Genomic DNA, 26,156 nt, shown 5'->3' with positions numbered 1-26,156 from the left:
CTGCTCCGGCGTCGCTGATAGGAGGGTCACTGGTGTGGAAACGGGCTTTTAATGCAAACATTTGGTGCTTTGCTTCAGTCCAAGATATATTAAATTAGATCTGCTCCCGTTGGCCAATCAGAGCTCTGTTATCAGCTCACACTCTGTTGTGCAGTTTTCAGATATACCGTAAATCTGTCGCTGCAGCGCACCAACACTCAGACTGACCAGCAATCCTTTTGCTTCTAAAATCTTACAGATTTCAACAATTTGGACTTTAAACTTTGTAATTAGAGACCACGTGTTTTTTTATTTTTAATATAAAAGATGTTAATTGAACTTTTTTATAACTTTAAATACAAAAATGCTAAAAACAAAGACAAATAGCCGACGTTGAAGCATGAAGCACACCTAGAACACGTCAAATCAGCTCTTTCGCTTTTGTTTTCATTTATAAAAACGTAACGAATCTTAGTGAAGCACACAAACCCGAGGAGCGATAAAGAAAGCGATCAATTGTTCTATATCAGAGGATAAAGTCACAGATAATTGTGACAAATTTCTCCCTGCAAATGGACCGCTTAGTGTTAGATGTTCCCAGATGATTTCATTTTTACAGAAGGACGAAACACGGAGTGTTCATGAAAGAGATGGTTTAAGGGAGGTACAGGGGTGAGTTGTGGCATGGTTGTGTGTATGTGTGTGTGTGTGTGTGTGTGTGTGTGTGTGTGTGTGTGTGTGTGTGTGTGTGTGTGTGTGTGTGTGTGTGTGTGTGTGTGTGTGTGTGTGTGTGTGTGTGTGTGTGTTGAGGAAAAGAAAAGGAGGGAGTTTCTGCACTTGCCCGTCTGGCACCGTTCGAGGAATGAGAGTAGAAGCCCGAGTGAGGCAAGCAGAGGGATGGATGGATGGTGGAAGTGAAAGGAGTGCAAGCATTTGGTAAGAGAGTGTGTGTGTGTGTGTGTGTGTGTGTGTGCAGGGAGGGGTGGTTGAACAACACCAAGTGCAAGAAAAGGGGAGTGCAGTTAAAAGAATATAAAGAAATGGGGGTGGGTGATCGTGGAATGGCACAGATGAACGTGTGAGTCGGGCTGTGGTGAGTCATTTGCATAAAGGGTGAGGGCACTCTGCCCGGCTTTGGTGGAGAGGTTGGCACCTCGCCTTAACGACCGGCAGAACGGGGAGGAATAAAAGAATGAAGGGGGAGTGAAAGAGTGAGGCGAGAAAGCCTCTCACTGGTGCATCTCTTGTGCGAGGACTCTGCAGGCCTTGGCCGCTGCCGGAGCAGGGCACAGAGGGGAGGAGAGGGGAGAGCGGGTTTCATTATCTGCTCGAATCCTCCAGCATTTGCTAATCGTGAGGTTCAAAGCCTGAACTGCAGCTGCAGGCAGGGCACGGTGGTCAGGCCGCGCCGCCGGCATGAGCGGACCGGAACACTGGAGGTGTTTGTGGCGTCATCTGTGGTTTGGATGGAGACAGTCGGTGTGACATCATCCTCACCTGTTTCATCTGTTAGCATAAAGCTGCGCCTCCTCGTTAATCCAAACCCAGAGAGTCTTGATCCCATCAGAAATGCTCAAGTTGTGAGTGTGAGATTGTGTAAACACACACACACACACACACACACACACACACACACACACACACACACACACACACACACACACACTGATCTGTTCCATCTAACAAGAGCAGCACTCATTCACTTTCAGATATTTTATCTCCCCCAGGTTCACCGTGATGAAAGATTCCAGAGAGTATGTTATGCGGCTCCTAAACCACGTTATTGCGGCGTCCGCTGAGCGAGTGCTGTTTAAAATTAACTGTTTGCGGTGACGATCAGAAACCACGGAAACCTCCAAACAATCCTGGCTAAACAAATTGTCAAGAGCGCCAATCACAGCGAGCCCTTGATCTTATCACTAGTGTGCTTACATCTGCAGCCGGAACAGCAAAACTCCCAACACGGACCAACGGGAAGGAAAATGTGAGTCCCCCACGTCTGCAGACATTTCAGACATGGCCAGCCTGCCCTCGGTCCTCTCTCTCTCTCTCTCTCTCTCTCTCTCTCTCTCTCTCTCTCTCTCTCTCTCTCTCTCTCTCTCTCTCTCTCTCTCTCTCTCTCTCTCTCTCTCTCTCTCTCTCTCTCTCTCTCTCTCTCTCTCTCTCTCTCTCTCTCTCTCTCTCTCTCTCTCTCTCTCTCTCTCTCTCTCTCTCTCTCTCTCTCTCTCTCTCTCTCTCTCTCTCTCTCTCTCAGCCTCATGCCACAAATGGCTTCCAGACTTTCACACATAGTAATGCTTCAGTGTGTAAACAGGCATAATTACAAACGATGCGCGGGCACACTTTTAACATCAATCTGTAGCCACGGTGGAAAGAGAGCAAAAAATGGAGATTTTTCTGTCTTTATTTCATTTATTTTTATTCAGATGGATGAAAAGGTTTGGGAATGATCGAAACTACAGAAATGGAAGCTGAGAGATGGAGGGAAGTGTGTGTGTGTGTGTGTGTGTATGTTTTGTTATGAACATTTTTTATGAAAAAGAGATGGCCACAAGTGTGCCTGTCTCTACTCTGACCTGCTCTGATGACCTGTCTCCTCTTGTTACTTGCCACAGGTCAGGTCTGCTCCAAATGCTCCATTTCCATCATTCCAGAACTCTAGATTTAAAAGAAACTCGGAAGCGTCTCTCGCCAGAGCTTTTTTTCCTCACCTGTCCCTTATTTAGTTCTGTAAACGTGTTAGCTTAAGTGGTCAGAAAACACACACACAGAAAAAATCTCATCTCTTTCCCTACATCACCACAGCTGTGGTCAGTAAGCAGCAGTTTTACTCAGCAGATGTTAAATTCCAGCTGTGACTAGTCCAGGCAAGCCCAATCAGCTCTTTATCGAGGGTCTGTACGTCCTACTGCGTCTATTATTATTATTATTATTATTATTATTATTATTATTAATAATAATAAAATCTATAAATTAAAACCAAGTAGGTTTTGGATCTAAAAAACACAGGAACATTTTAGAAAAGTTTGTTTTAGCTCAAATTCAATTTCTATAATTTGTTATTTTACTTTGTTCCTTACATTTCAGCTAATAACACTTATTATTAATATTTATTATAATAATCAAGATAAATGCAGAAGGTTTTACATCATGTAATTAAGCGTGTGAAAATAATTTAAATTTATAATTTAGATTTAGATTTTTTTAAACTGTAATTTAATTAAGGCAGCGAAATTCATCCTGCTTTATTGTTTCAAACTTTTAAAATTAAATTGAGGTTTTCCCAAAAATTAAGACTATTTGAGGTGTGTGGATCAAATATTTTGTCATAATTAGACCTATCATTTCCATTTTTTATATTTTTCTTCATGTGAGTAATCTGCCTATAGGCTCAGCAGCAGCACGACATAAACACGTGGCTTCAAACCGGCCGGATGTGTTTGCAGGTGTCTCGTCTATTAGACCCGATGACGGATTAATACACTAAACTCCTCTCTGGTTGGCTGATAACATTATAAAATCAGGACAGAGTTCAAATCCTTTGTAACCAGCCGAGCCTCGGCGCTCTCTTTAATCCGGTGCGTTTCAGGGGAACCGTTAACGGGGTGCTTCTCACGGCGGATTATAATGGCATAATGGGCCCAGGGCCAGGGGCCCACGCCAGCTAGGGGCCCCCATGAACAGTTAACGGAAAAAAAGAGACCATGAGATGTTAATTATAAAGTAACCTTCTCATATCCGCTCCATCAAAGTAAAAAAGGCGACAGTTCAGGTCTGATCCTATTCTCTGGTTCTTTCTGTTGGTCGCGCCTGAATCGCTCCGCTCGCGCGGCACCAACGCCGTGGCTACGGGAGCAGCGCTCGGACCGGTCACTTCTCCCACTGCCTCGGCAGCGCACCACTGATTAATATCTCTGGTCAGTAAATCCCTTTGATCTGCTCCGTTCACCAGTGGGAAAGGTGGGAAAGCCCAGAAGCAGAAATTCTGAGGGAGGAGAGGAGATGCAGAGAGACAAGAGACAGAGGAGACAGGTGTGTGAAAAAAAAGGTACGTTTAAGAGAAGACCTGAGAAAAAATCACAAGCAGATGGAAAGGCAGACTCCTTTAGAGGCCGGGGACAGACAGGAGCTCCGAGAGACAGGCGCAGGGGTGCGTCTGATTTTTTGTTGTTTCCAACACAAATAAAAATGATCAAATACAAGAAAACAAAATAAAACAAAACAACGTGAATGAAAATTAAAAGATGTTCCCTTTTAATTATTTACATATGTGATACAGATCAGATTTCATCATCTGTTACCAAAACACACCATAACTCAGTTCCACACCTCCATCACATCTGGATCTAGAACATCTGGATTCCTTCATCATAACTCATCCGGATTCAGATACTTCCCTAACATGAATTTTTGTTTTCATGTTTATTAAGTTGACCTCCTGAATTACACATAAATGATTTTTTTGCTCTTAACATGATAAAAGCTGTTTAAGAAGTCGCGTAGTTGAGTTTGCGTTTTCCCTAAAACCCACGCTCCTCTTATTTAAAATAAATGTAATGGTTGTAAGTTGTTTTACTAAGTGTTACACCAAACCTCCACATCTAACTCACATATTAGATATAAATGCAGACGGAGCTAAAATGTAGCGCGTTTTAATAAATACTTTAACCGTCTTTTAGGGTTTTAATTGGGATTATTTAGGGTTTTCGGTGTATTTTATGGTCCAGTATCAGTCCAACACAAATTATTATTATTATTATTATTTAAAATGAAAAGCAATTTTTACATAGCATTTATTTTCCATTTGGTATCAGATGCTTTCTGGTCGTTTACCTGAACTAAAGACAGGTTTAAGGTGGACGGTTTGAGGACGGGCCTCACATCGGGGTTTAGGCGTGTGTCTCCTCCACTTGTTATCTCAACAAATGTAGCTAGTAGTGGTTAAAATATATGGCTGGAATATCCTGGGGGTTAATGAATAAAAAAACAGACTTTGTTGTTTTTTAAATTTCTTTTTTCCGTTTCTGGCGGCTCCGCCGTTCCATCGGTCTTCATTCACACAGCATGGACTACATCTTCTTCACCCTTTTCTCAAAATGAAAAGAACAAAACAAAATATTTTGCCGTGAGCGGAGATTGGCTCACCCAGTCTGCCAAACAAAGGTCATCCGTTTCTGAAAGGCGAAGCGCGGCAGAGATAAGATGAACTCTGACTTAAATTACCACAGAGCTGATAACTGTCGAGCTCCAGCAGCGGAGGCTCTACGTTTGTTAGGAGCCTGTTTCAGCAAACAGGAGCCACCTTCACTAATGAGCTGAAGCTAACGTGGGTTTAAAAACGCCACAAAAAGGCCACGCTAATAGCAGCGTGCCGCACAGACTCACTTCTCTGCCAAAATCATAAAAAATTTGCTTTGACTGCAAATTGTTCACTGAGCTGCTCTGCCCAGTTTTTGATTACGTTTTTGGGTGATTACGTTTTTTTTTTTTTTTTGCTTTAATTTGCCTGGATTATCTAGTGAAATGTTCCTGTGTTCATCGTTTGTGAAGGCTTTAGAAAGAGCGTAAATGTAGGAACCACAAAAGAAAATGTGTGACCGCTTTAGGAGTTTACGATTTTGGCGGATTTACCGGTCACCTACCGTAGGATCAGTTTACAGGAAGTGAAAGCAGCTCTTGTCTGGTTTGTGAAGTCTAAATCTGCGCTGTCACATCGAGCACCGACAAACACACCTCATTCACCGATCCAGAGCACAGAACAAGTCACTCACATCCTTTTAAATTCCACCTCCATCTTCGTTTTGCACCCGCTCCTCTTTGAGTCCCACATTTTCACATGTTCGGCTCGGCCGTGTGAGGCGGGCGTATGTTAGAGCGAACAGGCGGCACCAGGCCTGGTTCGCCTGCTCCAATAGCAGCGGCCGGCCATCAAGCCAGGCATTCAAATAGCCAGCTAGCTACCTGGCTGACTTGCCAACTAGTCATTCACCCAGCCAGCCATTCAGCTTTTCAGCCAGCCTGTCGGCGGAGCAGCCAGTCATCCGGGCTGAGGCTCCTCTGTCAGACTCTGACAGAAGGGGCAAGACGCACTAAATCTGATGGTCTGGGAGCCAACCAGAGGACTCTAGCCTTTGTAGGGCGTTCACATAGACAACTTGTTCCGTCGCACAGCAGGTGGCTTCAGCGTCAATCACATGGCTGTGCCCTCAACTTTGCCACATGACAAGTCAGCTTTTTATGGCTGCCCACTGTCCAGATTCCAGTTTTGACAATATCTCTGTAATTCCTGTGTGCCTCGTGGACTAATTCATGTCATTTGGACTGAACAATTCAGCAAATGTGTGTTTTTTTTTTTTTGTAATTTGGGAGACTGACAAAGAAAAGTGTTTCTAATTAAGGGAGTGTTGCAGACTTGTCTTAAAGATACAGGAATGACTGGATTTTTTTACACCAAGTCATGCTGGACTGCTGTTTTTGGGAGCAGTTGTGCCAACTTTTCCCCTTGGAGCACGAGGGGGAAGCATTTTTCTGGAATAGTTTGGATCTGCCATGAAGGCCCGAGAACGACCCGGTTCCTCATGACTTGTTTGATTCAATTTATTATTGCAACATAAAAAAAAACAGTGTGGAGGAAAATGAATTGTAGTTTATAGTATAAAAACTGCATGTCTGAGTAAGAAAGTGAGTTGTTGATTTTAAGAGGGAGGAGACAGCCTAATGAATGTAGTGTAACACACACACACACACACACACAGGCTGCGTGCATTACGCTGCCCACCACAGCATTTTCGGCAGTTTGGGATCAATTCCTAATTTGGTAACAGAAACTTTTAATATGTTTCTGTGTCTGAACTGTTGGGGCTATTAAAGTGGAGTGACAACAAAAAATGGAGAGACGAGGAGGAGAAAGGGCCAGTTTGGACATAAGAGTGCATTTTGAAACAAGAGAGCATGTTTTTGGATGGAATTTTTTGTTTGTGTGTGTGTGTGTGTGTGGTGGGGGGGTCCCTCTCTCCCCCCTCCTCTCTTTGTTTGTGTGGTAAATCCTGGAGCAGCTGCTGGTCTCAGGGTCTAGTGGGATTTTGGGTCTGTGTTTTTTTTTCTCATGCCATCCCATGCCAAGGTGGTGTAACGCGAGCACAGAGAGGGTGAGAGAGAGGGGTGTTTCGGTGTGTGTGTGTGTGTGTGTGTGTGTGTGTGAGCATATTGGTGACGAAGAAGCTGAGGGAGGGAGGGAGCGTCAGCTTTAGAAGGTGGGTGTTGTCTGGATGCAAGTAAAATTAATATCCTCTGGACTTTGCCTCAGCATTAGATTGGAACTTGTCTGTTTGGCTAATGACGAGCCTTCTGCCTGCACCCCCCCACACACACACCAGCAGCCAGTAACCGTTCACGCCCCCCACCTCCCTGTTTCTCTGGGTGCCATGTCTCTCTTCCCTCCCTTTGAGTGCTGGGAGCGCGCGTATTGGCTGGGCTGCTTCAGACTCGGTGCCAGGTAGGTGGGCCCTCTGCGTGTTGGCACAGACTCAGTCAATGGTTAGAGACAGAAAGTGGAGAGGAAGAGAGAAACAGAGAGAGCCAGAGTTGGAGAGAAAGAGGGGGAAAGAAAAAAGAAGCTGCACTCGGGTTTGCCAGTGGTCGTGCACAGTCTTCCAACATTTATTTGGTCCTCTGGTTTTTTTTTCTTCTTTTTCTTCTCCTCCATCCGCCCCCCCTCCTCGTCCAGCTCTCCCTCCCTGTGACTCCATGCAGACTGAACCAATAGCACACGCTGCTGCAGACTGTTTTTTTCTGTTTGTTTTTCATGAAGAATTTTTTTTTGCAAACAGTGATTGTTTTGATTTTTGACAGAAAGAAATCTAATTTTTTAAAAATGTATTATTATTGTTTTTCACTTAGATAGAGAGGTTGCTAAACTTGCCTTCACTCTCCTTCTGCTGTGCTCTTGAGCAGCACGTCTCTGCGCTGCTCCTGCTCCAGTACCTCCTGTGTTCCTGTGCTGGTATTGCACCGTTGGCCCGTCTCCTCTGATTTTGCCCCTCGTGCTACCTTCTTTGGACAGTTATTAAGCTTCAGCTTTATTTATTTATTTTTTGTTTGTGTTTGCTTGTTTTCTGTCTTTTATTTTGAAAAACTCACAGCAGAACTCCAGCGTTCCACAACCCAGTCACTGAACTGGTTCTGCATTTAAAGTTTTTTTATTTTTTTTGCAATCGATGGAGTGAATTTATGATGAAAGAGCAAAATGGTAACTACTGTGTCATTTTTGTTTTATTCGCTCGTTTCTGATGATGCACGTTATCTACAATTTGACTGCAGATGCAGTGGGGGGGTTTAAATGTTTTATTTTCATTAATTAGTAACAAAAAAAGTGTCATTTTTTTTACCAATGCTGTCTTGTCTTATGTGGAAAGTTTTACAGATTTAATTCTTTGTAGATTTTATCCGTGTTTGCGGGTTACCTGGTCGTTCCGTCTCATCTCCTTTCACTCCTTACCTCGGTGTGTGTGGAGCGTTGTTCCGTCTGTGTCCTTCAGTGTGATGCGTCCCTGTTAGAGAGTGTAAAGCATCCTTCCCTCTCTCCCCATCTCTATCTCTCTTTCTTTCTCTCAGTCTCTTAGCGCCTCTCATTCTTTCCCTCCGCTCACACGGAGCAGGCGCCGCTCCTCCATGCTGCGTGCCGGTGCTAACTGCCTGTCTTCTCTCTTCCCCTCCTCACCCCCGCTTCCTCTCTCCCCATCCTTCTCTCCCCCATTCTCCCCCTCTCTTTCCTCCTGCCTCCCCCCCTCCTCCCTCTCCTCCTCAACTCTCCCCCCGTCCTCCTCCCTCATCCAGGATGAATTCCACCCATTCATCGAGGCCCTTCTGCCCCATGTCCGCGCCTTCGCCTACACCTGGTTTAACCTGCAGGCCCGCAAGCGCAAATACTTCAAGAAGCACGAGAAGCGCATGTCCAAGGAGGAAGAGCGTGCAGTGAAGGATGAGCTACTCGGGGAGAAGCCAGAGATTAAGCAGAAGTGGGCCTCGCGCCTGCTGGCCAAGCTCCGCAAGGACATCCGGCCTGAGTTCCGTGAGGACTTTGTGCTCACCATCACAGGCAAAAAGCCCCCCTGCTGCGTGCTGTCCAACCCCGACCAGAAGGGCAAGATCCGCCGCATCGACTGCCTGCGTCAGGCCGACAAGGTGTGGCGACTGGACCTGGTGATGGTCATCCTGTTCAAGGGCAGCCCCCTGGAGAGCACGGATGGAGAGCGGCTGGTCAAGTCTCCACAGTGCACCAACCCCGGTCTGTGCGTCCAGCCGCACCACATCGGGGTGTCTGTCAAGGAGCTGGACCTGTACCTGGCCTACTTTGTCCACTCGCCAGGTATGTTTCAGCGTCACACAGCACACGGCCAGGCTCATGTATGTTGAACACACACACACACACCTACAGAAAAAACACTAACACACACTTTAACACCACTGCCTCCAAAAAACAATACATGAATTAAAATACACTAAAAAGCTCTTTAATAATAATGAAATATTCTAAAAATATTCAGTCACCTATTTACTTCAGGTAAACAAAATAAAAATCATTTCATGTTTTCTTTTTCAACCGTTTTTGTCTTTTTTAATATTATATATTTATTAATGAATACACAACCGGCTTGTTCTGGCGGGTTTGTGTTTATTTGTTTTCCAGGCAGCTTTTGTCTAGAAAAATAAAATTGCACGGTTTTGCTTGTGTGTGTGTGTGTGTGTGTGTGTGTGTGTGTGTGTGTGTGTGTGTGTGTGTGTGTGTGTGTGTGTGTGTGTGTGTGTCGATCACGACTCTGAAGTTCTGTGCTAATGTGTTGCATGTTGCTCAAAGGGGAGTGACTGTCTCTAATAGTGTTGGAAGCGTAGCTACTGTCGTGAATACGGTTATTCTAGTGAGGGATGGTAACTTGGCCCAAGCCCAGGGTGTGTGTTTTCTGTGTGTGTGTGTGAAAGAGAAGCGGAGCCGTGAGTCTCATGGTCTCAGGCCACAGGCTGCTGCTGCCCTCGCTGTCTGCCTGAACACTAGCACTACATCGGACCTGCCTGCCAAGCACATGCTCGCACACAAACCGGCACGGCCACGTTCACACCCATGTAAACACGGCTAAATAAGGATGCAGCATTTTGCTTTTGTTCTTTCTGTCTGCAGCTTTTAAAGAAAAAAAAAACAAATGGAACATCTCTGTGAGCGCACTTTTACAGCCAAGCACGGTTTTAGTCACGATTGTCCACACCCACCCACACAGTGCACGCGTTTGGTCCAAGGCACTATCACAGATACAGTTTGATACGGCCAAACATTGCTGTATTTCAGCCACCGTCATGGATACACACTCTCACCCCAGCCAAACATCACTGTGAGCGTACTCTACACATACGCGGCCAAAACACTGGCTGTATTTTTTTTCCTCCACGCTGCAAAAAACGCAGTCACAGCAGCCACACACACTCTCGCAAAATATGCTTCACAGCCAAATCCTTCAAATACACACCACATCACCATTTGCTGTCTGGGTGTTCAAACAAGCTTATGACCTAATATTATCTCAGCTGGAATTTTCTGGAAATTTCAAACAGTGACTCAAACAGCACATACATCTATGTGCAGCATACTGCCGTCGCTGCCTAAACACACCAACTTACTCTTACGTTAGCCAATAATGTGTAGCCAAATGCTATCACAGCCGGTTTTCTGTGTTTCTCTGTGACACACACACACACACACACACACACACACACACACACACACACACACACACACACACACATGCACGCACACACACAGAATCTCAGTCCAGGCCAGACACCTCGTACGGCCCGAGCCAAACCCTGGCAGCAGCTTCAGCTCTGCTTTGTTGGTCTTTCTTTGATGGCAATAACCGATATGCACGCAGTCTGTCTCATTGTTTTGGTTTCTTTTTTATAAACTGCTTTCAAAACATATTAGATTTTATTTATTGTCATGTGCATCATTTGAATCTGAGACCCAGCATGAACTTTTGCATTCACTAATGCTCAAAGCACAAATATTTTCTAAATTGTAATTTTAGATTTACAAAAATTATTGCTCGTCTCATCTGCAAATTGTAAAAATAAAGAAAATTTTGTAAATAATTGAGATGATCTTAATTTAGCTAAATTATTAATTTACAAGAATTCACTATATTTACTCATTTGAACTTTAAATAAAGAAAGTAGTTCATCAACTAATGGAGGGAAAAAATCAAGTGATCTGCAGTTTATTGGAATTAAATATATGAAATGTTTGAACATAAAATTATTTTGGGGAGTTTTATTTAAAGGGAAACAAAATTTGGGATGACACTTGCATCAGACAGACAGAGTTTTATTTTTACTTGATGCGTGCAGGCATCATTTCCCCCCTGATAATGCAGCCGTTGGGTTTTTGGCGTGTTTCTGAGCGTTCTGTTCCATGCTCCTTTGGTTTACAGGAGTGAGGTAAAACACGTGCTGCATGGGCCATTCATAGTGTCAGCCCTCTGTTTGCTGTTCGTTATCTTATTTGGCTAACAAAGTGCCTTGCTGTATTTTTATCTCCTTCCAAAGGGCCGATGCTTAGTCTTAGTCATGCTTTGATTGACTGGCAGACAGACAAAGTGATTAAGACAGCGATAAAGTAACCGGTATCTGTAAACGTCCCACGGTTTCGCTGTTTCCACTCTTAGATCTCGTTTACATCTGGCTGTATGATGGTCCGTATTGGTCTATCGTGCAGATCTGCGTACTCGTGTATATTTGTGATTTTCGTTGCCTCCGTAGTGAGTAAGTCATGAGATGTGTTATTTGTTTTTGTTTGCTGTGTATTCTGTCGGTCTTTAGCTACTCTGTCTTCCTGGCTCCTCTTTGATCCCGTACACACTTTTGTTTTGTCTCCTTAAACATGGCCCTCATTGTTGCACTCACAGAGGTAAAGCCTCCGCTGATCTCTTTTGTTTATATTGTAGGAGACACACAGAGAGAGAGAGAGGCAGAGAGAGCATATTGGAAAGGAGAAGAGGCTACAATAGTGATTGTTCTGTTTGGCAGCACCGCAGCTCCGTTGGTGTGGGAAGAAGAGAAAGACGTCTTGTGTTTTGTTTATGACAGAGTGGCAAAAGCTGCCACGGGGAATCTCTGGGCTTGCCGTCAGGCTTTCTCAGACTGTTCTGCAGCCAGCCAGCCTCTGAGATCCTCTCTGTTACAGAGCATAACGCACCGCAGCCGTTACAGAATTCACCACAACACCGCTGTAGACAGCCTTCTTCCTGCTTTCAGACTCTTTTGATAAAAGGAAAGAAAAATGAGAAGCACACTTTATATAATGCTGCTGGCACACGAGAAGAAGAGGCGACTGTTTACCTTTGGCGTTTTAGAAGTGAAAGTAAATTATAAAAAAGATAATGATCTGTTCCTGAGCACCACGTGCTAGCAAGGACCCTTCAATGAGTCGTAAACGGAGCCAGTAGCTGTGGCTCACTACAGACTATGGCTCCACTTTCCACCGTCTGAGAACTTATTTCACCGCCTCTCAAAGTCTTCAGACGACCATTTGATTCATAGTCTTTGCAATGTTTTAGATTAAACTTTGCACATTTCTGATTTATTCAGGGTTGGAAAAATGAAAGATAAAAAAAGCATTTGTCAAGTCCAAAGTGCTCTTACTCATAGTTTGGATCTTATTCATAAATCTATTTTTTTTCCTCCTTTCTTTGTACGCTGTAAGTGTGATCATGAAAAGATGTTTCAAATGTGTTTCCAATCAAAAGTGCAGCACAGGAAATTTGCAGTCACTCTGAGGGAGGTGTGAAATGTGCTCGCCTTGCCATTTTCTGCAGTGACCGCTCCACACTCCACGTTCCCCGGAGCCAGATCCCGCCTCCGTCTCACTATTGCAGTAGTAATGCCTTGGACGGCGCTGTGAGAAAGTCCAGAGAAGGCCCCAGTGCCGTGGCCAGCCTCCGGCCAACTGGCCGACCACAGCGGGGACTCTCAAGCAATACCCAATGAGCTCATGAAAACTCTGGATTAATGGGTTGGAAAAATGCAAAGTAAAGCAAGGATGAAGAGGAGCAGAAATGCAGCATTAATAAAAAAATGAAATAAAATTCTCTGGGGTGACATGATGAATGACCTCCAATGAGAAGTTGACGGTATAGTCTGATGGGTTCCACAGGTCCACATTTCTTCTTCTTCATTGTTTTTTTTTTTTGTGAAAGTAATCTGTTGTTAATTACCTCCTGGTCTCTTCTCAGGCTCCCATGACACCGCAGTTGTTGAGTGGACTGTCCTCGTGTGAAAGTGTTTGTGTGTGTGAGCAGAGCCTAGGCCGACGCTCAGCAGCGAGGTTTTGATGAAATGAAATCTTGACACTCGGGGAGTCTGTCAGGTCAGAGGCTTTTGTATTGTGTGCTGGGAACAGGGCCCACGTCGGCTAAGAAAAGCTCTTCACACGCAGAGAAGCTTTTGGCATCGGCGAATGTTTACGATAGCTCTCATTTAGCCAGGTCTGTTCTGTCTGGCTTCAGGGACACATAGAGGCAGCTGCGTATAAAATCTGAAGGGTTAAGATGCAGGGAGAACCCCCACACATTAGAGACAGGGAGTGAGAGGGAGGCTTCTCACACTATTCTTGGCCTCAGAAAAAGAAAAAAAGTGCATTTGGATAGCTTTTGGTGCAAGGCTAGCCAAAGACTTGTTGTGTTCTCATTTGCTCAAAACCTTGAACACACTCATACGCAGATGCATGCTAATGTAGGAGTTGTTTCAGACATTGATCCAAAACTGTAAGGTCAGAGTCGTCTCACGAGACCGTGATGAGACAAACACACTCAAGGAGCAAAAGACAATACAAGGTCTCGTAAAATTCACCAAAAAAAAAAAAAAAAAAAAAACAACTAAATGCTGTTTGAAACAGAGCCTGGGAATCTTCAGGAATTTTTTTAATTTTACAAATATTATCATAAGCTTGCCTTTCTTTGGCAGCGCTGGACATTAGCGAGAAAAAAAAGCCATGGACATTTTTAGCCTGCCTCCACGTGTTTCCTGATGCACGGTAAACAGATTCGCTCATCTACACAGGTAGACGGTCATTTTTACCTCTTTATTTTACTGGCAAATGAAATTTTCCTCTTTCCTTATGAATTCAAATGTTTTAATTTAGAGCTCATTTTGAATTACACCTACACTTCTGTGTAAAGGAAGCTGCCTTAGTTGGAATCAGATTTCAAAGAAATGCGTTAGTCTGTTTAACGTGGGCACACGTGTGTATTCAGGAGGATGTCAGCTAGGTGTGCCGAGGAAATTAGTGTTTTATTTTGCTGATTTAAAATAAATAGATTTAAAATAATTGCTGTTATGTTAAAGGACAGATGGGTGTTTTTACATGCTTTCATTTGTTTCTAATATTTTAATTGTACCTTCTTTTATTGTAAAAAATGTGTTCAGGTATATTAATGTAATTGACAAATAGTTATTTAAACTTTGGGAGATTTATTTAAATACATGAAATCTCTAAAGAGTATTAATGGTGACATAAAGGAGGTGAAATAAGAAAAACACCAGAGGAGGAGGTTAGTGAGGGGGGGAGGTTTTGTCCGTATTAATACTGTGTCTTCTCAGTGCCGGGTCTCTTTCAGGCTTTTGTAGTGGCGCCAAGCATGAAATGTGTCTGTCCTCAAAAACCTTATACCCACTCCGGAGGGTTTTCTGACCTCGGAGAGACAGAGAAGAGGAGCAGCAGCAAGCGTTCAGCAGGCAGTACTCACCCGGGTGAAGCAGCAAGCAGCCAGGGAGGAGAAAGTACCGGAGAGGTCGTGTTTTTCTCCGGACGGAGGCCCTGGTGAAGGCTAACACGAATATTTGGTACTTTACAGCCATGGCCATGCTGTAGTAAAAGTCTGAATCCTGCGTTCAGCGTTCAAAGCACTTTAACTTTTATTTTTGTTCGTATTTATTTTTATAAAACTGTTTGTCTCGGAAGAAGTGGCTTTGCTGAGTTTGGCTTCACACTGATTTAGGAAAAAGGATTAAAAATAACCTACTTTATTTTTCACACGCTGGTGAAAGAATAGTGAAATTATTATGTAGGCGCGTTTAACACAGAAGGAGTCTGATGTTGAAAGTGAGAGGAGTTGTGTCGGCGGTCGGCCGTTTTTGGCACGATGCTATCTCTCTGTATGGAAGGCGCCAAATTTTCATACACAGTCCTTGCCAACCTCCTCCCTCTGATCCTCGCTTTCTTCTTCCTTTTCTTTCCTTTTTCTGTCTCCTGTTTTTAAATTTTTTTTATTTCTCTTCAGGGTTTAAACGAATTCCCTCCCCTAGCCTCATTAGCACCCTGGACTTTGAATTTCTGCTATAGTAAACGTTCTAACATTTTAGGACATAATGGGACCGTTGCTCTTGTTATTTTTTAAAACCAGCTTGTCATGCTGGGAGCCATGACTTTAAGGGCTTTCTTAAGCCTAGAATTTTGTTTCATTTAAAACGTATTTTGCAACCCATACGTTTAGTGACTATGATGCTGTGCCTCATAAAACACTTTTATTCCCATGTGTTTTTCTGCAGAATTGCAACACTTTTAGTAGAATCTGAACTTTGAGGCATGATTGCTCTTCAGCCCCGTCTTTAGTTTTGTCTAACTTGATTACTTTCACTTTATGGGATTTTCAGAGCATTTCATTTAACCGCTAATTTAGCTCCTATTTTTTTTCTTGTTTAAAGCATTTTACATCATCACTCTGAGTGTGTCAGTTTTTCTCATCACGCTACTCTTCCTCACTGAGAAAAGTGCTTAATGAAGGCGTCACTTGGTGTTTGTTACACCGTGAGCTGCAGAAGAACAAAAAGTGGTAATGTGTGTGTGTATGTGTGTGTGTGTGTGTGTGTGTGTGTGTGTGTGTGTGTGTGTGTGTGTGTGTGTGTTTGAGAGTTTGCTGAGAAGCACAACAGAATGCAGAGAATCAAATTTGGCATGCGTCTGTGTAAGCGCGTAAGCTTCAAATCAGTTTGGACGCAGATCGAGGACAGTAGACGGAAAAAAAGAAAGCAGGATGAAACGGGTGAAGGAACATCATGGGATTGGGAGTGGGGATAGTGTGTTTTTGTATAAATATGTAGTGTAGAAGAAGTGCAGCTAAGTAGAGGTTTAGATGGTGGGGGTGGGGGGAGCTTAAAGTGTCCCTCAATGTCAACTTGAAAAACAGGCCGGTAAATAAATGGAGTGGCAGTAAACAAGGCTCCGCGCCTCATCAAAAGACTCCATTCATCTGTGAACAGGACAGTCTCTCTTTTCTCTGAGGAGACAGAGGAGAAACCCGCTGACGCTGACGAGAGGATGGTGCTTGTTTAGATAACAGGATGAGTTTAGAGTGGGATGGCATGAGTGTGTGTGTGTTGGTTTGTGTTTATTTGAGTTTAAAAGGGGCCCAGAGCAGGTGGGCGCAGTGTCAGTAAGATGTGGGGTGGGGCTAGGTATTGATCTGAATGCATGTGTAAAATTTTCACAGAGTATTCAGAAAATATAAGCTATTGCAATACGTTCATAATGTTTTGAGCAATTTCTTCAGGCAGTGTTACAAAAGCAGAAGGGATGCTGTCGTCATGAGAGTACAAGACCAACTCATTTAAAGGAAAACAAACCTGAATAAAAGATGGGTGTCAGGTAGCAGCGCCGATGATGAAACAGGAGACAAAAGAACTAACATTACAGCTTTGAGCTTCTGGTAACAGTACTGTTTGTATTTATTCATCGTGTGAGCCACTATCCCACTGGGCTGTCTCTTTGGGGACATACGATGGCCAAAAAATGGGCAAATCTGTACTTGGACCTTGTACACGTAGACCGGAATGCTGCAAAATAAAGATACTTTTCTGCGATTTGGCCAGTCGACCATGCAAACGTGGAGATATATACGGTAGCAACAAAACCATTCTTCCCAAAACTCCAACCAAAGTGATGATTTGTGAATTCTCCGTTGTCAGCATTTGCTTGCAGACGTACGTAACCCCATAAGGTTTCAGAATGTAATTTCTCAGGACAAAAATGCTCTGACAACGGGTGTGTGACCTGTGTATATACACTAAAGGTCAGTTACTGCTCTATGTAGAAGACCACAGGCGTTAAGGACGCCACCTAGTTTTCCACGTCCAAGCGATGTCCTCCGATGATTTGGGGAACTTCTGCCACCTACTGGCCTGTCAAGGTGCTTCCCAATGTACTGGATTATTATTATAAATTTAATTTTTGCGTGAAAACAACGTGGTTTTGTCCCAAGTTTTTTTCCTAAATGAGTGAGAGAGGATTTTCCAAGGTATTTGTACTTGGCCTTAGAATCACTTCAGATCTTCAGATTTTCTAAAAATGTCTCATTTATGTCTTGCTTTATTGATCTCACAATGTTGTTCTCTGATTGATGGACATTACTTATAGAGAAGTTCCAGATTAGTCCAGATGTGCAAATATTTAGAACAAGGCCCCGTGACTCTCGCAATGAAACTGTGAACCTTCACAAATGTCTCATGGAATCTCACTCGTGAAGACTTTTATTATTTGTCTCTGATAGTTTAGAGCTGATTATTTCCCAAACCCATGCAGAGATACTTTCTCATTTAAGATTTATTTTTTTTACGGCTGATAATTGCACATGAAAACACAACTATGAGTTTTGTTTTAATCAGCCGTACAGAAACGAGGATGGATGGAGTCGTGCGGGGTTAGAACTGTGGATTAAGCCGGTGACAGTGTGTGTTTATGTGTGGAGTACAAAGCAGAGCAGGGAGGTGTTGTCCTTTTTGGCAAGACTTCTGTGCATGTGTGTGACTCCTCATTATACATTTCCAGACCAAGTGTTACGCTTTACTTTGCATGATTTACAGAATTACGAGCCAAACGTTTCTCCGTGTAGCTGAAGAGTTAAGAGTTTGGAGTTCTGGGATCTTCGGGACACCTTGGTGAACCGGCCCAGACCGAGAAGAATCGCCGTCTGCCTCAGCTGTTCATCATTCACCTCATCAGCTCAGAGTGAGGTGCAAACTAAGTGCTAGGAAGTCCCACGGTGCATTTCTGTCCTGAAAACTTTTTAATTAAAAGAAGATGGATGAAAGAATGCAGCAATCAGAGCTGAAACATCTCCAACCACCTCATGCTAAACGAGCACGGCAGAGTGGCGTCTGTCAGCTGTAACAGTGTTTACTTCCTTGATCCTTTTCATGAGTTTGTCTTGTTAATAACAGTGGCCTTGTGAATTCAAACACGAGAAGTGCATCTGTCGCTCTCTAACTCACCTGATCTGACAGCTGAGCTTCATACTTTTCCATTACAACTTTCAGGTAGCAGACGACCGCTAATACACTCATCTTGTCACTCGAGTCATCAGAGACTCGTGGACGTGTTGAATGTGGGCCACAGCAGCATCCCGTCCACATCTTCTCTGTTTTTACGTTAGCTTATTGATGCTGGTTTTATCGCTGGGATATTTTTGGACAGTGCTCTCTTTCGTTTGGTGCTTTTTAGGGTTCCAAATCGCTCAAACACCCCCTTTTCTTCTCCCTCTGTCCTCTGCCTTGCTATGCCAACTCCCCCCCCCCCCCCCCCCCCCCCCCCCCCCCCACATCCTGCCTCATATTTATTGGGCCCAAATTCGGCTGCCGCCATGGCAACCCGGGCTCCCAGGGAACCTTTTTTGGGTAAGATCCAAGGCGCCTCCAGGGTGGCACTGGCTGGAGTTGTCTGCGGCAGCGGGCTGTCACCGTGGCAGGTTGCTGTGACAAGGCCAGCCCGGTTCTGGCCTTCCTCAGCAGGAGTGCTAGCTTGCTGTCGTCCCTTAAATAAATACTAGCTAACACAACCTGCCGTATCCGGTGACAGTCGCTTGGAGCTTCCACAACTTCAAGCCTCATCGATGCAACACAGGCTAAGCAGGGGGAAGCGTTTTCACCAGCGCGCATATTGATGTGGCATGGCTGGGTGCCCAGTGCTGCCTCCTACATGAAAGAAAGCTGGAGAGGGAGATGAGAGAATGAGAGGGAGAAAGGCAGCACAGAGCTGCATTTCCAATCTATTATATATGAGTGTATATGTCTTTCCACACAAAGTCTCTTCTGTTCTGGGTAAATATTGCTGCTTTGTGTGTTTTGCTAAAACGTAAGCGACACCTAAAGAACGGCGTGTTTGTGAAGGGAAACTAAAATGAAAACATGCCTCTGCTCTGCTTCCTACTTTCCTCTGAAATGTGCTCGTATTCAGCGCGTGCATGCTTGTGTGTAACAGTGAACATATGGTCACCTGCTTCACACTCTAATTCCTAACAAAGCGACACAAACTCTGCGTGCTTTAATGCAACAATAATGTTAGTGTGATCCAGACTGCCTAATTGAGCTTGTTGGTGCTTTTTTTAAACGCTTTCTCCTAATACCACGAAAAATTAGCATTATCTGTGTGCGTGGACTTGGCACCTGGTACTTGTCCACACACACATCCACATACAAAGGGCCTTTGTAGTCTGTGAGTAGGCTCATACAATATGGAAACAGCGTTCTCCATAGACGTTCCTGCTGTGGAACAGAGAACATGACAGGAACATCTACACATATGTCTGACCTTCCTCTGCTTGGTAACACATTTCTGCTTTACGACGCTAATCTCAACACTTCTTCTGAAATTAAAGAGATTGGAAACACATTTTGAACTAAATTCAGTGAACCAGTAAATTAAATCAAACTATTTAAACAAATACGTTTTTGAATGTTTGGCTCTCCAAAAAAAATACATTTTCACCCTTTCTCTTGCTCCATACTGGCATAAAAAAGTCCTTCTGTGTAATAAATTGCAAAGCTCACTGCTCACAGGGCGGGTTGGGAAGTAGATCGACTCCTCAGGGAAGGAATGGAAATCTCATTGTCCTGTTTTCTTAAGGTATGAGTCAGTATCCCTAATTGGTAATGGGCCAATTATTGTATCAGTAGGTCTGCCCTTGAAAATCAGTATTCAGTTACTCCTGGCTTTCCATTAAAGTGACGTTTATTACAGAGAAAGTTAAGTCACAGCCAGATATTTAGTTTCTCTGATTGTTCAGATTCTTCCTGTTTTTAACCACATTTTTCCACAGATTATTATTATTATTTTTTTACTCTTTGTGAGGACTAAGTCTGCATTTCTTCCCCTGGAATGAGTTCGTAAACTGGCAGAGAGACTATGGATTTGCCATGTGTAAGGAGATAAGGTGTGCAGGGTGAGTGAGTGAGTGAGTGAGTGAGTGAGTGAGTGAGTGAGTGAGTGAGTGAGTGAGTGAGAGTTTAAAAAGCTGTCTGGACTCTAAACTGCTCTGGTTTCTTTATTTTTCATCTCTGTGCTCCTCTGACCTTAAATTGGGGGTTCGATTGAGAATAGTGACGGGCTTATGAGCTCCTTTTCCTGCAATTATCATCCTCTGTCCCGCTGTCTTTGTCTCCCGGTTTCCATCTCTGTCTCACATTCTCTGTTTTAGCTGATTCTCTTAACCCTTGTCCATCTTTTTTGTTTATTTTTCTTTCTCCTCCTCTTGTGTTTGCACATTTTTCCCACTAGTAATGGCTGTTCGGGGGCACACTTAATACCTAAAAATCCAATTGTCATTTAAAGAAGCTGCTCTAGATTCAACACTGAGGGTTGCTTGACATTTTTTTCATCCATTTCATCTTCTATCCTAAATAACACACTATTTTTATTCAGTGAAAACTGATTTTCAATAAAAGGCAACATAAATGCAAAAATACATAATAAATACACACATAAAAATACTGTACACATTTATAAGATAAATACAAACAATTAAACAGTTTCCCCCATTTTACTGAGTGATTAAACATGTGTTTACCTCTAATAATAATAATGTTTATAATTTTAATGATTAATAATTGACCAATCGGAAATTATGTTTCTCTTTTATTTATTTATTTTTTAAGAAACCATCTTTTATATAGCGCCTGTCAAGACAAAAGTTGCAAGGCGCTTCACGAGAACAAAAAATAAAAATGATTAAAAAATATAAGTAACATAAACAAATATAAACAAACAAATTAACAAAGAATCATGATTGAATAGAATTAAATGGGATTCGCCATTTTAAAATGAATCATACCACACTTTTACATTCAGTTAATGTTTTATTAATTTCTTTAAAGTGGTAAAAAAAAATTCTTCATCTCCCCAAAATACTCACATTAATACTTTGCTTATATTACTGGTTCATAGAAATGCAGACTCCATTCAGATTTCTGGAAACCGTCTGGGAAGGTAATACCTTTTTATTGTTATTTCAGTAACTCTGAAAACTACTCTCCATAAGCTTTACAAGCAAAAAACAGCCGTAATTACATTAAATGATGTTTACATGCACATCAAGCTGTACTTGTGGCAGATTGGAAGTGAAACCTGGAGTATTTTCTTCCTCCTGATTTCCACACATGTTGTGGTCATGAACACAGAAGGACTTTTGTAAATCTGTGTTAACATGTTTAACTGGAAGCTGAACTTGATTTCTTTTCCATTCGTGGCGCTTGGCTGCTGTTTGTTTCGTTTGGTTGCTAGCCTACCGTGCTTTGGTCACCTGCAATAAATCAGGCTAAAGTGTCAATCATTTGGTTTCTGCCCCAGTGCTTCATTTCTGCTCCTTTTGTTGAAGCGCCATTGGTCTGATGTCACATTCACAAATGAAACGTTCTGCACTTCAAGTCAGATTCCTTCTAGTTGTATTATTGAACCTAAATGTTGTCAGCACTCAGTGGGGCTTTCTTTTGCATAAAACCTAATTGTCAACATGTTACTGGTAAAAGGCGAGCGCAGCTTCCAGCTGAAAGCTGGCCAGTTGTTTGAATAAGTTAAGGGCGGCTGACTGAGTTCCATCGAAGCTCTGGTGGCCGGCAAGCTCCCAACCTCTTTAATGGTGTTTAACAATTTTAACAAGAAACTGAATTCTACCAGTTCTGCAACTTTTATAGGCAGGCAAGATGGAGTATCACCCTTGTCTTTGGATGATAAACGCCTTGCTTAGGTGATAATGGGAAGCTACCTCCTTGTCTAGCAACAACTGCTTCACATCCTTCCTCCTCGTCTCGTGCCAAGTAAAAGGCTGTGAGGATGCCAAGCGCTTGCCTGGTGCACAGTGCTAACAAGTCCCAATCTGGACTGATCCTTATTAATGCAGTGGGTCAAGATCAGTCTGCAAACAGCGCTGCATATAGAGATGATGGTGTTTTGGTTTGGTCAGCCTAGGACAGGCATGTGGGGCAAGATGGATGAGTTGCTGAGTTCTGACTGTATGCGACACATGTGTGGCTGTCGTTGATTAAAAGTTGTTGTTGTAATTGCGGGGCTTAAATTGCCAGGTGGTGGATGTGTCCCTCTAATCCCCTATCTAATTTCGAGGTCCAGGGGTGAAGCTCTTAATCCAAAACACGCGCAACCGCTCACTCATAGTTCTGCAAACACATGCACGCTGTGCACTCACACACACACACTCACATGTGCGCATACACACACCATACACACCCTCGCACACACATACACACATATACACTTATGCATGCACACACACTAACGCAAGCACTCTCACATGTACGCTGTGCATACACACTAACACACACACACCTACGTATGCACACACACAGATGCTCACACACACACAAGTGCATGCACACATACACACTCACTCACATGCACACATGGTTACACACGCACCTATGTATGCACACACACACACACACAGACGCTCACAGACATTCACACACACATGCGTGCATGCACACATACTCACACACTCACGCACATGCACACATGGTTACACACACACACACACACACACACACACACACACACACACACACACACACACACACACACACACAGAGGGATGTTTAACTTAACCGGTTGTACCAGCGGGTTTACTTGGTTCTGTTTGCTGCAGCCGGACTCAAACTCACATGCTGAACAGCTTTATTCTACATAATTCTGACTCTTGCTGTTTGTTTTATCAACTTTACCCATTTACTGGTTCACGCGAGGTTGTTTCCAACGGCCAGGGGATATAAATGCATGCAGAGATAGAGAAAGTGTCAGAGTGGCAGTGAGATAAGAGGGACGACTTGGCTGCTCCACCCTTTACCTTAGTTCACCCCGTTCCTCTCGGCTGTAAGTAGGTCAGCCACGCGGTGCTCAAACTGCACCCAGTGGATAGACTGGATAAGGTTCTAGTTGGGGTTAATCAGGTTATTCTGTCTACAGTAATTGGATTAAGTTTTAGTTTTCTCTCTGGTTAATAGTTCTTTTCATCAATGCTTTTATCGTGTTTTATTGAGTCTCTTTTGGTCTCAGACTTCCACAAAAGCCATACAAAGTGATTTCTGTAACACATTTGGTGCTCATGTGTCTCCCTCATTCTGCCTGAGCCTCCTGACTTTGGTGTCAGGTGTAGCAGCCATGTGTTTTAAGTATGTGAAGGCGTTTACAGCCCAAGCTAAGAGAGGGGAGGAAGGAAGGAGGCATGCAGGGAGAGGGGAGGAACCGCTTTGCCTCAGGCACTGGGTCATCTCAGGTGAAACAGCTCTCTGGGCAGGTGGGCGTGGCCTCTAAGCCAAGTGGGAGGAGTGTGTTGACTCAGAGCAAGTTAGGAGGACAGACAGAACTAATATTCATGCAATCCATGGATTTAATGTACACTATCAATCCACTTTTAGTCACTAAATATTAGAGGGAAATGATGAGGAAAAGATTCCTGTTTTATGGTCATGCAGCAGGAGCTCCTACTAAAAATAAAGTATGCATCTCGGTGACTGGTTGAGTGGGAGCGACAGTGTTGTGAGGTCTCCATGACTGCAGCGAGATTCACGCAGCTCTCAGAAATGTATCTCTGTCAGAGGAAACAACGAGCAGCAGAGCCTTAAAGAGAGCAAAAACAAAAGTGAAGTTTGTGCTGGGTGGGGGACGAGGCGACAGATGATTTCCCAAGTTTAGATATGAAGCATATGGAGTGAGGAAAAGAGAGAAAGGGAGAAAAATTGGGTGGTGGCGGGAGAGTAACAGAGTCTGCAGAGGGAGGAGGAACGTAAAAGGAAAAGGGAGCCTCTCTGCTGCGCGGGTTTCTTGAGGTCACAGTACTGAATATCACAGAGGAATGTGGAATGCTGACTCGCTGCCAAGGCAAACACACACTGGCCGCATCACCACCACCGCCCCAGTGGCTGTCAGGGGTTGTGTTATAGACACACAAACACACACTCTAGCACTCACACATATACCATGCATGCACATACGTACAGTACTGTCTCAAAAAGAGTTCTGCATACACACACACACGTGCACGCACGTACGTACACACACAGGCACCTGTATAAACATGAATGCTTGTAACACCTGCAGAAGATGTCGTTTTCTCTAACTCCAGCTGACAGTTTGATTACTGCAGGGATCAAACACAAAGTTTAGGTTTGTTTCATTTATAGTTTTCTGCAGCTCTGATTGCTTGACTGGACCATTCTTGCCTCTATAATAATGATAATAATAATAATAATAATAATAAATATTTTCATTAGTCTTTGATGTAAGGAGCATTGTAAAATCCAGGGCGCTGTGCGCCATTTCAGCTGTGACCCACAGACTCAGGAAGTACACACAAGTAAAGAGGTGCGTCTACGTTAACGCACAGAGGGAATGAGTCATTCACTGGAGATTAGACAAACTTGTTAAAACACACACACACACACACACACACACACACACACACACACACTGATCCAGTGACTCATGCACCATGCACACACATGCTCAGCCAACATTTGATGTTTTGTCAGGGATCTAGGTTATATATGCCACTGACTAAATATAAACGTAAAGATGAAGAGAGACGGTCTTTGTAAACTTCAAGCACCGGCGAGGGTGAATGCTAGATGAGCTGCTGATCTAAAGGCTGAGACTCTTCTGTTTGTCCATGCATGTAGCAACGTCAAATGAAATTCATTATGAAAAACTTGCAGTCGACTGAATGGAGGCCTGGGCGGAGTTTTCAGATGCAGAAAGTCCAGCAGCGAAAGCTGCATCAGAGGAGATGATGAGCGGCAAACATACGGAGAAGCCAGGAATCTGCGTGATTGTTGACGCGTGTTCTCCTGGTGATTTACCTGCTCCTGCTCCATAAAACTAACTCGACAAATTGCTGCGTCTCCGTTCCCTGGTTGTTATTTCTAGCTGTAGCGCATTTAATCGCTGTGTGTCCCACCCTTTTCCTTGCATGTGTGTGTGTGTGTGTGTGTGTATGCATGAGTACGTTTTATGGTCGTTTTCTTTTCCACCACCCTCCCTGTGTCTTGGAGCATGCCAGGGTCATAGGTCATAACAACTAAGCTGTGCCGTGGTTCTTTGAAGTGGTTCGCTGCACAGATGCATGCTTACACGTGCACACACACACGCATGCAGGTCAGGTCAAGACAAACAGCTTTCACACCTAATGCCTTGTTCGCCCCTTATTCTCCTGCTCTAGATCCTGACAGCCAAGAGGAAATTGAAAGAAAAAAAAACTGCATTTGCGGTTCTTCTTTTGATTTTTTAAATTTTGCTCGGAGCTCCTCTGCTGTTAGTCACATTAGCAGGTTTTGACAACTCCTCTTGAAACAGGAGAATCCATGTGTGCAATATGCAGGAACACAAAAATGGTGGATCTTGTGCAAGAATGGACAAAACTTAAAGTCAGATGAAATAATTGGGTAAAAGTTGCCGAGTTTTGATGAAAACCCTGTGCTTTGAAATGTAGCTAAGATTAGATCAGGAGCTTTGCGTCAACGTCAGTATCTCTGGACTGCAGTGGTTGGCAACATATTCTCCATTCACCCTAAAATGTCTCAAAATATTCAGGAAGGTGCTCCATGTCCTTGCAAATTGTAGACATTCATATATTAGCAAGGCATATACTCTCGCAAAAGAGTCATATAGTCATCCGAGGCATCTGGAAACCTCCCTAGTTCAGTCAGAAAGTCCAAAAGTTATGAGTTAAGAGGTTGGCAACCAAATTATGAATGAAGCAGAACATAATTGGTACAATTTGTGACCTAACTGAACCTAGACAATTTTCAAGCATTATCAGTTTTATTTATAAACTGCTTTCCTCGTGTGCCAAGGTGGTCCA

The 26,156-nt window shown here is 43.5% G+C and overlaps 1 protein-coding gene across 15 annotated transcripts in view; it reads left to right on the top strand.

Annotated features, from left to right (window-relative positions):
• The window catches only part of LOC107382228 (nuclear factor 1 X-type), a 121,979-nt gene that overhangs the window by 26,436 nt on the left and 69,387 nt on the right, over window positions 1–26,156 (top strand). For 13 of the 15 annotated variants that reach the window (XM_054751661.2, XM_054751663.2, XM_054751658.2 and 10 more), the window contains one exon: window positions 8,815–9,346. In XM_054751661.2, coding sequence (XP_054607636.1) covers window positions 8,815–9,346 — 532 coding nt within the window. Of the gene's footprint in view, window positions 1–8,014; window positions 8,228–8,518; window positions 9,347–26,156 lie in introns of those variants that run through there. The other 2 variants (XM_054751660.2, XM_054751656.2) reach the window with 2 other exon arrangements.

Source organism: Nothobranchius furzeri, chromosome 7 (genome assembly GCF_043380555.1).
Source record: "Nothobranchius furzeri strain GRZ-AD chromosome 7, NfurGRZ-RIMD1, whole genome shotgun sequence".
NCBI classification, from domain to species: domain Eukaryota; kingdom Metazoa; phylum Chordata; class Actinopteri; order Cyprinodontiformes; family Nothobranchiidae; genus Nothobranchius; species Nothobranchius furzeri.
This window is presented reverse-complemented; position numbering and strand designations above follow the sequence as displayed.